The following is a 14,345-nucleotide window of genomic DNA, read 5'->3' on the forward strand; positions in this document are numbered from 1 at the left end:
ATGTGCAGGGTCCTTTTGAAAAGGACCCCCGTGTAGCCGCACCAAGCCGTGCGCATTCGAAAGCGTCACTTTCGAAGTATTATGGCTGGAAGCGTGCTAATGCTAATAAGTTACTGAATATTCAATTCAGCACCTCATTAGTAATCTTTGAAATGGCCATTAGCATGGCTATTTCAAAGATTTGTGCCAGTGCAGACATGGCCTTTCAGTGTTAAATTTCTTTTTCCTCTGAAGATTAAGTAACACTTCATTTTTCAATGAAGTTCCACTCCCTGTATTAAGTACTGGTTAACACTCCCAAAGGGAAGAGTTGCAGGTTCTGTGCCCAGCCGGACTTGCTGAGAAATCATGAATGGCACACAGAAGACTGTAGCTGGAGATTTAGTCTAAGAGTGGGAGATTTATGGGATTCCAACCCAGGGCAGGTAAAAGCATGAATTCTGGTACCTTAAGAAGGTGTACTCAGAGGATAGGGAGGAGTCAAAGATATTGCTCAATTTGCAACTAAGACTTCTGGGCTATGTCTACACTAGCCAAAAACTTCAAAATGGCCATGCAAATGGCCATTTCGAAGTTTACTAATGGAGCGCTGAAATACATATTCAGAGCCTCAATAGCATGTGGGCGGCTGCGGTGCTTTGAAATTGGCGCGGCTCATCCAGACGGAGCTCCTTTTCAAAAGGACCCTGGCTATTTTGAAGTCCCCTTATTCCTACAAGCAGATAGGAATAAGGGGACTTAGAAGCTGCGTCTACACGTGCACGCTACTTCGAAGTAGCGGCACCAACTTCGAAATAGCGCCCGTCACGTCTACACGCGTCGGGCGCTATTTCGAAGTTAACTTCGACGTTAGGAGGCGAGACGTCGAAGTCGCTAACCTCATGAGGGGATCGGAATAGCGCCCTACTTAGATGTTCAACGTCGAAGTAGGGACCGTGTAGACGATCCGCGTCCCGCAACGTCGAAATTGCGGGGTCCTCCATGGCAGCCATCAGCTGGGGGGTTGAGAGACGCTGTCTCTCCAGCCCATGTGGGGCTCTATGGTCACCGTGTGCAGCAGCTCTTAGCCCAGGGCTTCTGGCTGCTGCTGCTGCAGCGGGGGATTCATGCTGCGTGCACAGGGTCTGCAACTTGTTGTCGGCTCTGTGTATCTTGTGCTGTTTAGTGTAAGTGTGTCTGGGAGGGGCCCTTTAAGGGAGCGGCTTGCTGTTGAGTCCGCCCTGTGACCCTGTCTGCAGCTGTGCCTGGCACCCTTATTTCGATGTGTGCTACTGTGGCGTATAGACGTACCCTCGCAGCGCCTATTTCGATGTGGTGCTGCACAACGTCGATGTTGAACATCGACATTGGCAGCCCTGGAGGACGTGTAGACGTTATTCATCGAAATAGCCTATTTCAATGTCGCCACATCGAAATAGGCTACTTCGATGTAGGCTTCACGTGTAGACGTAGCCAGAAGTAGCTGGGGTCCTTTCGAAAAGGAGCCCCGTCTGGGCGAGCCATGCAGCAGCGAGCAGCATCAATTTCGAAGCGCCACAGCTGCCCGCATGCAAATGAGGCAGTGAATATATATTTCAGCGCTTCATTAGTAAACTTCGAAATGGCCATTTACACGGCCATTTCGAAGTTCTTGGCTAGTGTAGACACGGCCCTGGTTGCAAATCCCACCTATTTCCTCAGCACTTTAGGGTGTTGGGAGTAAAACATAGGCACTAATACTGTGGATAAACTTAACAGTTGAAGTAAAATGTGCCTGGGAATCTTTGTGCATAAATGCATATTGTATGCAAGCCTTCGCTTGTGCAAATTTCATTTCAGATGTTCCATACATGTTCAATCATCAGTACTATACAGTTTAAGTTGTTATATAAAAGTTGTGCCACCCACCAGTACAAAATATAGCAATCTCTTTGTGACTTCCTCTATCAAAGGAGTCTAAGCAAACAGGTGGGTTTTAGAACAGTCTCAGAGATTCATAGCGGCCTGCTCCTCATTTGGACTATAGTTGACTGATGGTACAACATTTATGTAACAGACTATGTCAAAGCTAATTTTTGCAAGTGCAACACAAGGACCGTGTCTACACTAGCACCCCTCTTTCGAAAGGGAAATGCTAATAAGACACATCGGGATATGCTGATGAGGCGCAGTGCCTTGTTAGCATAACGGCAGCTGTGGCACTTTGGAAGTGCTGCTTTCAATCGTGTGCGGCTTATCTACACAGGGTCCTTTTCGAAAGGACCATGCAGACATCAAAATATTCTAATTCCTATGACCAAATAGGAATAAGGGGATTTCGACATCAGTGGGGTGCTTTCGAAAAGGAACATGTATAGATGAGCCATGTGCGATCGAAAGTGGCACTTTCAAAGCGCTGCCACTGCCATTATACTAATGAGGTGCTGCATATTCATTGCAGTGCCTCATTAGCATATCCCAATTTGTCTCATTAGCATCCCCATTTCGAAAGGGGTTTGCTAGTGTACACATAGCCAGGGAGGGGCAAAGGGTTAGTTTGTGAAAGGATGACTAAAGTGTGAAATTATCTTAGATAATACTTTTTTTTCCCCCAAGAGATCACCTTTTAGAGGTGGCTAATTATAGAACAGTAAACTCAGAAGTGGCAGAAGGAGGATAGCAACGAAGAGGAGAGAGATTTATACATCCAGTATTGCCTGTTCATTTGGTTACAATTTGAATGGAGGAACAATGTAGATTCAGCCACAGAACCCTTTTTACTAGCCATGTGTGGCAATTTATATTTTGATAGTAGCACCTGACTTATTTGTCTGTCTTGAACAGCAGCTAACCCCACCAATTAACACTTGTACTCCCAGGGCACATTTTAACTGGAAAATGACTGGATGCTTTAACTACTCCAGCTGCCTGCAAATGCAGAACAAATATGGCCTGTCTTGGCTGTCTCCCCAATGAACTACTAATCGGTAACAGGGTAGGTAATGGATTCAGCCTACTGAATAAAAATGTCCCCGCCTCCTTTAAAAAGTTATTTAACCATCTTTCACAAGCATGTTACATTTTCTCAGATGATGAAGATGGACAACACGGGTTTCAATTTACTGAGTGCCAGCAGATGGACTGTTGCTATTCAAGCACAAGAAAACCTGATCTCTGTGCCAAGAAGTTTACAATCTAGTTCTAATTAAATCATATATTATCTAGCTACTAACCAGGTACCCATTTCACTACCAAGATTTTCCAAGTGAGCCAAGAAAGCATTTTATTTTTTTGTAAACTGGGTCATTCTCCTGACCACAACAGCGTCGTGCTAACACCACTGGCTGTTTGTGTGAGGAGCAGCCATGGGGAAACAATTTCATACATTGCAGCCCAGGCTCACATATTGATTGCAACACTTTCTGGTGTTTCCTGCCAACTCACAGACACTGAGCCAACTGTGTAACATCTTTGTCATGTGCACAAACACCTAGAAGGGGCCACTCATCATTTGCTTTCACTTATCACTCCAGCAGGATTTGGACTCCATTCTCCTTCAGAGTGGAAAGGCACTAGAGCCCACGCTTGTACCAGCTACGATCTCTGAGCTAAGCCTTTTGGGCTAAGCCTTTCAATTCTGTTTGTGCAATGCCCAGCACAATGGAGGCATGAGCCATGATTGGGCTCCCAGAGGCTTCCACCGTCTAAATTACTGCTGCTAATAATGGGATTGATCCTATAATGAATCTGCAATTTAAGGAAGAATTGGAAAGAGAAGCTGCTGAACTCTCTTTTCTATTCAAATTCGATGCATTAACACATGGTTTGAACAGAGATGGGAATTTTTTAGGTCATTATAGGGGCTCTTTTCCATACTTGGCTTAATCTAATTCTTGACTCCCCTACCCCACCTTCTGCCCCTCTACTTTCTGATTTGCTCACCTTGATAATATTTTTCTGATTTGTCAACCTTGATTACTATTTTTGGTTCTCTGTGCCTTAAATATTGAGACTGCTCTGGTATGGCTGTGATCTGAAGAAGTGGGTCTGTCCCACAAAAGCTCATCACATAATAAATTATTTTGTTAGTCTTTAAAGTGCTACTCATCTGCTTTTTTGTTGTTATAGTATATAGACTAGCATGGCTTTCTCTCTGTTACTATTCAATAAACACAGTGGGTCATGAAAACAAATGATTTTTTCGCCTAAAGGTTAAGAAGGGCATCAGTTTGTAGCTGGGAGATGAGGTTCTGATTCTCCACCGTGTTGTACTTGGATAGTCATGTACATTAGTGCAAAGAACTATTATTCTGACTGGGCTACACAAAGTACAAGATAATGAAGAATTGGATCCTGAGGTAACAGAGTAACAGTACAGTCAAGGTACACTCAGTGGTGTGTCCTATGCAGTGAAGTCAGAACGGCTTAGCCATTGTAGATCCAGTAAAGTAATGTTGTTGCTTTATCATTCTCCCTGAGTACCAAAAGTTTATAGAAAAGTTTGAAAAAATCTCTCCATAGACTTATCAAAAAGGTAAGATTTAAGTGACATTTTTCATTGAAGCCAGGGTAACTACAGAGCAAATTGGGGTAATATCACCCAGAGAATTGTCATAGATATGGGTTCATGCTTGAATAACTGGGAGAAGAATTTGAGCCTAAAACTCTTGGATGCTTTTCTTCTTCTCTCTTTTGCTGTATCAAAAGTACATATGAATAAGTATGAAGGATAAATTCCATCCATTTGTTTTATCTAATCCGAATTACATCTAGCTATTACATTGGGACTGGGTTTGAGGAGATTCTTGACTCTGACCTGTTACGTAGGGACAACATGGATTATATACATGGAGAGGGCCACTCCCTTTCATACAGTGAGGTGCCAGTGCGATACCTTAGGTGCAGATTACTAATAGTATGATGATAACTGGTACCATCACAAATCTAAAGAACTGCGCTGAAATTAGAGTGGAGGAATTTCTGATTATTTCATTGTTTCAATCAGAATCAAGGCTTCATTGTGCTAGGTGTGATACAAACACTTATGGAGACATAGCGTAAAATTCTGAACCTGCTAAAGCCAATGGTAAAACCCCCATTAACCTCAGTTGGTCCAGGATTTCACCCATAGTTCCTGCTCTGGAAAGTTTACAAACCAAGAGACTTATGTTGTTATACCTGAGTATATCTTGAGTGTCTCACTGCAAGTTGTTTTGATAAAAGCCAGATATGTTAAGAGTGAGCCACGTGCAAGGCAAACAAAAGGCCTAGCCATCATGTTAAGGTACAATTAATTCTATTCGTGGCTAAAGTTTAAGTGCTTTTTCATACCTTCAACATTTATTCTGTATCAGCATTTAAAGATATGAACCTAACATAACTTAAAGTAAGGCCATTTTGAGAATAAAATGATCAAAATGATTGTAAAGGAACATGAGGGATTTACAGAATGAATGTTTTAATCCATTCATTTTTTTCATTTCAGTCTGGTTTTCTAAATGACGGAGATTGCATATTCATCTTTGTCAGGACTTCAACATCTTTGAATGACTGTGGTAGCACAGGAAAGCAGCTGAAGACGGAGAACAACAGACTATTTCTTTTTAAATACCAAACACATATTTTATAAGATGGGCAAATAGGACAATATCAATATTTCTGTAGCACACAGACACTGTGTTTTCCAAATTTTTGTTTGTATTAAACTCAAAAAAAGTTTGGAATTGTGCTCTTTTTTACAGCTCTAAAATGAGTAGAAGTTATTTGTTAGCTTTCACTATGACATGAAAAGTTTGCAGAAACTAAATTGGCTATGCAAAATGTAATGCTGCGTAAGAATTATGTACACACTAGAACTAGTGTTATGTTGTTTTTCACAAAAGTAACAAACCTCCCCAATCAGCCTGAAAAAGTGCTGAAGAGGAGATATGAATGAAGGGTTAATCAGTCTGCTCTAGTGAACAGACAGTAACAGTGCAAATGTAGCTTCATGAAGGCTCTATCAGCTCTCAGAAGCAGGGCTGGTTGTGAAATACATTTTACTTCCCATTAAAAATAGAAGAAAATGAAAACTTTTGATCCAAAACAACGCATTTTAATGGAGTTGAAAGCAAACAAACAATTCTGGGGAAGGTGGGGCGTGTTTAGTGGCAATGTTCCCTGTAAGCTGTGTGCTTGTGCAGCCGCTCAGGAGGGATTCAGATGATGCCCAGCTGATTGGTAAGGTCTCCACAGCTAGGTTTTGTTTCTACGGGTGGTGCACATTTGCACATGCCACATTGCACATAAAAAATATTATCTTACATCTGGATGGAAAAAAAATCTGCCCCATGGATGGAAAAGATTATAGAGAACAATGGTTGGGGTTAATTGCTTTTGTAATCAAAATCCTGAACAAGTTTGATAAAGTGCTGATAAAAGGATATTTTTCACCTAAAAAATGTGGGGATTTTTTTCCACCAGTTCTAGTCAGAAGAGTCCTCTCCATGACCCAGCACAAAGTCAGCTGAAGTCAGTGGAAAGATTCTGATTAATTTCATTGTGCTCAGGAAAAATGCCATCTCTCTATATTGTTTCTCGAGACCAACATAGTAAAATAACCCAGCCAGATTATGATAAACCCATCTTCCTTCCAGCACATTAGGAAAAAAGTTAGAGGTACTGTAAGAGAACAGAAGAAAAACACATTGAGAAGCAAGGAGTCAGGGAAGCTTTTTTAAGGACGCATAAGGGATGGAGTTCTCTTTAATTTCTGACAATATAATCTTCAATAATAGCCTTACTTCTCTTCTCATCAGTTCTTTTAACTGGGTTTATACTATTGCTGCTTTTGGTCCACAAGTGAAGTAGATTGACACAAGAAGGACCAAGAAATACACTGTAGATTACTTTTAACTTAATTAATAACATTTGTCTATAGAAGGGAAATTAACCCCCTTCCAATTCCCAGGAACTTTTTGTGTGTCACATTCCATGTATTTAAAGAAATTTAATTTGCAACAGCTAAATAGCTTTGTATACAGATGAAGTGATATCATCTTACTGTCCGATATAAGCGAGATCTGTTTAAAGAAAACAAACAAAAAAACTCTTAAATGGTGGTGGGGTGGGTCTAAGTAATTACAGTGCCATTCAAGTGAACAAGCTTCTTCAAATAGCCTCTATCTAAACTTTAGCATATCCATTGATTTCATGCTCCTTGGCTTGTGTAAAAGGCCTTGCCTATACCGGCAGCTACATGTAGAATACATGTAGCTACAGACTGCAGTAAAAAGCAGATTGTGGCCAGATGCTTTCCCTATTGCCTTTCCCCTGCCAGAGCCACTTCCTGCTGCGGGAGACTTTTCCTGTGGTGGGGAGGCTCCAGCAGCTCCTTGCAGCAGGGAAAGGCTACAGCAGTGGGGCATTGCCAGAGACTTTCCTTACGCTCTCCCCAGTTGTGGGACCTTTCCCCATCATGGGTGCAATGGCCAGTGCACTGTGTTTAGAAGTATAGCCATGGAAGGCACTGACTGGGCATGTAGAAAGTCATGAAGGCTACATACCCTTAGGTTCTGGCATGGCATAACTTTATTCCACTCACCTTACCAGTGCCTCACCATCTATTTATACCCATATTGTGGGGAGAGAGGGGGATGCAGTGTAGGGACCATACCCACCACCTGAAGTGTAGACATAGCCAAATATAACACTGAATGTAAATACATATTTTTAATGCTTTGTGCTACTTTTTGGATTAAAGCCACCAGTCTTTTTTCTTTAAATGCAGAACACTCCAATATGCTTACCTTGTGGTTTCGTTCCACACCTGTGTAATCTGCTTCGGGTGGGATCTTTATATGAAGCTCAGCTTCATAGGCTCCTTCCCCATCATTCTGTGCATTTATTATGAGCGTGACACAATTTTCTTCTCCAATGATTAGTTGGTCTTTATCTCTATAAAAACATACATCTGATCATGAACTCTGAAAATACACCATTGATTGGACTATAAATAGGTAGCATTAATACATCTATATGGTCCATTTGCTCTATTCTCACATATATTCAAAAAAATTTAGCACTTTTCTAAAAAACCTGCCTTCAAGTTCTGTGCACAACCATCCACTTGGCATGCAATTTACAACACAAAAATAATCCCATGGAGAAACTCCACAACAGACTGACAAACTGTAAAAAAGGAAGTGCGCTTTAGAACAGCGAGAAAGGGATCAGGGCAAATACGTGTGCCACTGTGGGTGGTCAAAGTGATTTACAACAGAATGTGGGAAGCAAACTGTATTAAACTGCAAAGCCCTGATTGTAGCCAGCCTACCCAGGACCAGCTGATATAAGAGATTAAACTCCACCAGGAGGGTCGTTGTTGCACAGCTACTTTGGACTGAAGAAAGGTGCAATTGGATTGCAGGTCCCCTCTCTGACTTTTTTTCCCCATGGAATTAGAAAGGATTGCAGCCCCGAAATCAGCACATCTCCTGAGACCCACCAAGACTAGAGGTGGGCAAAATTTTTCAGACTACTGTTTTATGCACTAACAAATGCCATTTCAGGTCAGCCAAAACGGCCCATGATTTTGTCACAAAGTTGCTACAGAGCTTCAGCCAACAATAAAAATTCTGGACTAGATTCACAGGGGCAGGTAGGTCCCTTTCACTAGAAAGAAGAGAAGGAAGTGCTCCCTTTTACAACTTGTAACCCCCTAGTTACAGTTGTCATCTGGGGAGTCTTGGGATTGAGTCCCCATTCTTCATGATTCAGAACAGGGGCTTTGGCCTTTTTGCTTTACTGAGAAGGATGATTTTTTTTTTTATTTAGGCACAAACCAAACAACTTAAAAACATTTTGGCTGTGTCTACACTACAAAGAAATTTCGAAAGGGTGAACATCGAAAAAGAAAATTGAAATAAGGGATTTCAAAATAGCGTGGCTACACACACAAAACAGATCGCTGTACCGATCTGCTATTGCGAAAGAACACCCTCCATTTTTCGAAAGAGAGTGTCCACACTGGCAAATGGGCTATTTTGAAATAAGCAGAGGGGAAACATCACTCACGGGGTCACATGGCTGACAAGCCCTTCCAGGTCACACAGCCAGCAGCACCCTTAAGGGGCCCCTCCCAAACACATCCACCCTGCACACACAGAGCCCAGCAGAGCAGTACACAGCATTGCATGGACTGTGCACCCAGAACCAAAAGGAGAATGGAGCAGCAGCAGCTGCCAGAGTTCGATGCTGGCACCGTCACTGGGACCCAGGCGGTCATCGCCATCCTGGGCGTGGGGGTGGATGCCCTGGAGCCCACCTTCCCACCCACACGTGTCCTGCAGGCCCTGCCAAGGGGGCAGCCACCGCTCCCCATCCCCCGTCCCCCACGGTGCCTCTGGAGCCACTCCAGCAGTGGGGACTGGTGGGAGAGGCTGATCCTGGGCCAGTGGGACGACGAAAACTGGCTCGCCAACTTTAGAATGACGAGGCACACTGCTGAGCGGGCCTTCCAACGCCTCAAGGGGAGTTTCCGATGCCTCAACGCATGGCTGGACGTGAGCTTGCGCAACGTCCCCAGGGTGATTGCAGCCTGTTGCGCGCTGCACAATGTGGTGGAGGGCAAGCAGGAGTGCTACATGCCCGCCAGGCACAGTGTGAAGGGGTTAGGGCCCAGGAAGCCCTCCAGGAGGCCTTCGAGCAGGAGCCATGCTGACCTCCACATGGCACACACCCACCTTGCAGCATGCCCCCCCAACACACACAGGGGACACTGGGGTGCACAAAAAGGTTTATTAACTGGGGACTAACTATGTAAATAAATGGCTGTTAAACAATGGTGTGGGGTCTTCCTACTGGGGCTAAATGTGGGGGGAACAGGGGGAGAACTATATACTATGGGGCAGGGGCATGCCCCCATGGCCGGGGCCACAGGCATGGGCAGGCCTAGTCCCTCACAGGGGTGGAGGGGCAATATCCCCGGCGGGTACGGGTGCCCCTGCTGCCCCTGGTGTGGGGGCCCTCTCAGGGCTGGGAGGGGGCTGGAAGGACGGGGAGGTAGGGTTGTTCAGGGGCTGAAGAACAGGGTGGGCTGGGTGAGACAGGGCGGGGGCTGGGGGGGGTTGGGGAGGGGATCCGCCTCCTGGCTGGCACTGGTGACCAGCCAGTTGGCCAGGGCAAGACGGGCGGATGGGCTGAGGGTGGGTGGGATGAGGGCAATGTGTTCGGGGGCAGCAGCGGGAGTGGGTCCAGGGGCAGCACAGGGGGCGGGTGGGGCCAGCTGTCGGAGGGCTGTGACTGCCTCGGACCAGACCTGCCTCCACCAGGCCCTGTCCTTCTGCTCCATGAGCAGCCACTCCCGGAGCACAGTGGTCTGCTCCCGGATGGCTCGGTGTAGGCCTTCGCCACCTCCTCGTGATCATAGCGCTGCCGGCATCAGGCCGTCCGGGTCTGGGCAGGCGGCACCCAGGGCAATGGGGAGGAGGGCTCTCCAGCTCCGTCCGAGGGTGGCATGGGTGTGGTCCAGCCCTCAGAGGATGATGCTGTGGAGACACAAGAGGACAGTGGCCAACCACCAGTGCTGTCGCCCAGGACCGGGGTCTCCACCCGCGCCATCACCAGGCCATCGCCTGAGGTGGTACCTCCCCTTCCGACCCCACTTGGGGTTCCTGTGTGCCCTCTGGGACCTCGTCTGTGGGGCAATTGCTGGCTGCGACCTTGCCCCCGCATCCCTCCCCGGTCGGGAAGGCTAGGGTGCTGTCCATGGGTGCAGGTGCTGGATGGCGCCGTGCTTGGATCTGGGACGGGGCAGGGTACTGTGGGATAGGCCCCCCCACCCAGTCCACCCGATCCACCTGTCACCTACCTGGACCTCTGGAGAACAGGTCCGGGGACACTGGCCTCAAGGGCACCTGGCTGGAGGTCTCGGAGCTCACTGAGATGAGTAATGGGCCCCCCTTGTCTGAGTCGCTCCCGGTCCCCACAGGTGTGGTCTGGCTAGAGGGTCCCGGCTGCTCCAGCAGGTCTATCTCCCAGTCGGGGTCTGGGTTGCCTGTGTCCACCTGCACCAACGGCTCTGGGACGTCCTTCGGGCCGAGGAGCTGTTGCAGTGCCCAGTAGCGTGGGCACCTCGGGCCGGCCCCAGCCCCCGATTGGCTGCGGGCATCCTTGGCTTGGCTGTAGGCCTGCCTGAGCTCCTTAACTTTGGAGCGGACCTGAGCAGCCAGGCGCTCGGGGTCTCCCCGCTTCCGCAGCCCCAGGGACAGCTGCTCAAAGTCAGCTGCATTGTGGGGCCTCCCTGTGCCATGGAGCAGCACCTCCTGCTCCGCCCAGAGGCCGAGGAGGTCTTTTACCTCGGCCTCCGTCCAGGACGGGCCCCTCCTTCTCTGGCCCTGGCTCTCCTCCGGCGACACCTCAGGCGGGGAAGAGGGGGCCTCCTGGGGTGCCCCAGAGTGCGGGGGGGCTCGCCATCCCACTGATGGGCTGGTGCATGGCTGTCTGGCTGCTGGAACGTGTACAGGTCTGAGCTCATGCTTCTCGAGCCCTAGGCACGCTCTCAGCTTACTGCACGGGGTTTCCAGAGCCTTGCAGTTTTAAGGGGCTGGCCTAGGGACCTTAGAGCCCCACCGGGGCTTGCTGGTGCATCTCCCACGCTCCCTGGAGCCGCCGCCATGGTGGACGCACAATTTTGAAATTGCGGGCCGCGGAGCGTCTACACATGCCCTATTTCAAAATTTTATTTCGAAAGGGGCCGCTCTTCCCAATCCCGGATGGGAAGAGCGATTTTGAAATTTGGACCCGTTTTCGCTGAAAACAATTTCGAAAGAGACTGTTGAGTGTGTAGACACTCCACAGCCTCTTTCAAAATTGAGGCCACTTTCAAAATTAATTTCGAAATAGAGTGCTAGTGTAGACGCACCCTTTTTGTTTAGCTTGTGAACTACAAAAACTTAAAATCGTTTGCACAGTGCTAGCCAAGACACACAGTGGCTCCACATTGACTCTTGCCTCCGATGGCATTCTCCATTTCCTTAACAGTACAACTCCAGACCTGTTATACTGCCTACAATTCCTTGCTTCCCCTAACCTATAACCTTCTCCTATATTTTTGACTTAACTTCATTTTGACATTGAGAACCAAGTGCCAAGCACAAAAACAAATGGGCCATAAAAACAACTGAAGTGAAAAGACCTCTGCCTCAGCAATTCACAGTATCTTCTGATACTGAGGGGTGGAAACATAACTGTTTGGTTGAATGTTTCACTATCATTGTTGAGTGCAGTTAATGTTTGGGACATACATATATAGATATAGAGATAGAATAGAGATAGATCCCCCTCAGTATAAAAAGGATGTGGATGTGCTGGAGCAGGTTCAGCAGAGGACAACAAAAATGATTAAGGGTCTGGAGCACAAGACCTATGAGGATAGCCTGAGGGATTTGGGCTTCTTTAGTTTCCAGAACAGAAGACTGAGGGGTGATTTAATAGCAGCCTTCAACTTACTGAAGGGGAGCTCTAAAGAGGAGGGTGGGAAACTGTTCTCAGTGGTGTCTGATGGTAGAACAAGGAGTAATGGTCTGAAGTTGAAGGGGGAGACGTGTAGGTTTGATATTAGGAAAAACTACTTCACCAGGAGGGTGGTGAAGCATTGGAATGCGTTGCCTAGAGAAGTGCTGGATTTTCCATCCCTCGAGGTTTTTAAGTCTCGGCTTGACAAGGTCCTGGCTGGGATGACTTAGTGGGGGTTGATCCTGCTTGAAGAAGGGGGCTGAACTAGATGACCTCCTGGGGTCCCTTCCAGCCCTATGATTTTATAATGCTTTTATCTTTCTCTGTCCTTGTGAGGAAATGGGAGAACAGACAAAAATGTGGAAACCTGGTTCATGGTATCAGTAAGATGGCACTGCTACAGCTTCCAAATGACCTGAGCTTCACATTTCATCTAGTAGTTTCAGCAGTTAGAAGAGTCTGTATTTTCTTCTGAGCTGTTTTAACTGTTTTAAGGACCACCTGTATTCTATTAGGTGTACTACACATTTTTTTAAACTTACGATGTAGCTGAAAGTTTCAAATCAGGAATGCAAGCGTTGTCCTCACCACAATCCACCAGAATGTAAGCCTGTAGTGGTCAAAACATGTACCAGTGATATTAGAGAAGTCTTTACCCACATGAGTTGTCCCAGTGACTCTGTATGTTATGCTTTGTGAGGTATGGATAAATGAATCTTTCAGATGATTTCCCATTGTAACTGGGGCTTACATGTTCTACAACAGGATCAAAACAGTAGTTCTGGAAGAGTTTTAAAAGATGCCTGGCAGTCTATTCTGAATTAATTAAACCTTTGTTGCATAACTTCTGTAAACACGATATACTGTTTTAAGAAAGATGCGACAGATAATATATTTATATACAGAAAATATTGCACGCATGGTCCATACCTGCTCCCTGACAGTGCTTTCTTGATAATAGTTCAGAATTGGTTTCACAGCTAGGCCATCTACAAAAGTGGATTCATCCAAGCTGTAATTCAAACTAACACTGATTGGAGATAATTTATCTCGAAATTCTGTTTCATCCTGTGAATGGTAATCACATAATAAAAACAAGACTTTAAAATAGTTGTTAATGGCAAGGTGGTAACAGCCATAAATCTGGGGTTTTGTCTCTACTGAAGGAATAAAACAATGGCTCTTTGCAGAGTGTCGGAAGACATTTTTGATTCTGTGGTACAGTTAGGAAAGCGAAGCTACTCACCTGCAACTGGTGTGCTCAGAACACATTGCCTCCACAGACCCACACTCTGGTAGTAGCTTGCTGAGTTGCGTAGACTCAGAACTTTTTCAAAGCGGTAGCCTAGAATGAGACCGTATCTAAAATTCCCATCAGTTCTTGACCACCTGGCAGGAATGGAGAGAGGACACGTGTGGATCTGTGGAGGCAATATTGTTGGTTTGTTCCATAACCAAGGAGTTATACACATCAGTCTTGGTAAAACTCCACCACCTTTATTGCCTATGCATGCCCTTGTATACCGTCAAAGCCCTTCTCATACCCAGCTTGCCTTCCTCTGCCTTTCCAGCGTGGCCTTAATGTCTACCCAGACAGTGTATGAAGCAATTCCAGCTACAGGTGAGCAACAGTATTCTTTTCTCCATTATAAATATGCCTGCAGAAAGCCCCGCGCTTGGAGACAGGAGAGCCGTAATCATCCTGGAGGCTGTCTGAGGATAAGACAAAGACTAAATGAGAGCTCTAGTCAATCAGCTCTCCAAACTAGACAGCTCTGGTGAACAAAGGTTTAAGACAATACACCGCAAGGCTCTGTATATTTCTCAGCCGCCAGGATGTTGTGGAAATGTGCCCTCGAGGCTGCTATGGCTCTTTCAAAGATTCTGCATGA

The 14,345-nt window shown here is 46.1% G+C and overlaps 1 protein-coding gene across 1 annotated transcript in view; it reads right to left on the minus strand.

Moving 5' to 3' along the window:
• Positions 1-14,345, minus strand: part of ITGA8 (integrin subunit alpha 8) — a 222,826-nt gene that overhangs the window by 95,860 nt on the left and 112,621 nt on the right. The window contains exons 18-20 of the mRNA XM_074986273.1: positions 13,384-13,521; positions 12,996-13,063; positions 7,746-7,893 (exon numbers count right to left, since the gene is read on the minus strand). Of these exons, the coding sequence (XP_074842374.1) occupies positions 7,746-7,893; positions 12,996-13,063; positions 13,384-13,521 (354 nt within the window). The remainder of the gene's footprint in view (positions 1-7,745; positions 7,894-12,995; positions 13,064-13,383; positions 13,522-14,345) is intronic.

The sequence above is a fragment of the Carettochelys insculpta genome, chromosome 2 (assembly GCF_033958435.1).
Source record: "Carettochelys insculpta isolate YL-2023 chromosome 2, ASM3395843v1, whole genome shotgun sequence".
NCBI classification, from domain to species: Eukaryota; Metazoa; Chordata; order Testudines; family Carettochelyidae; genus Carettochelys; species Carettochelys insculpta.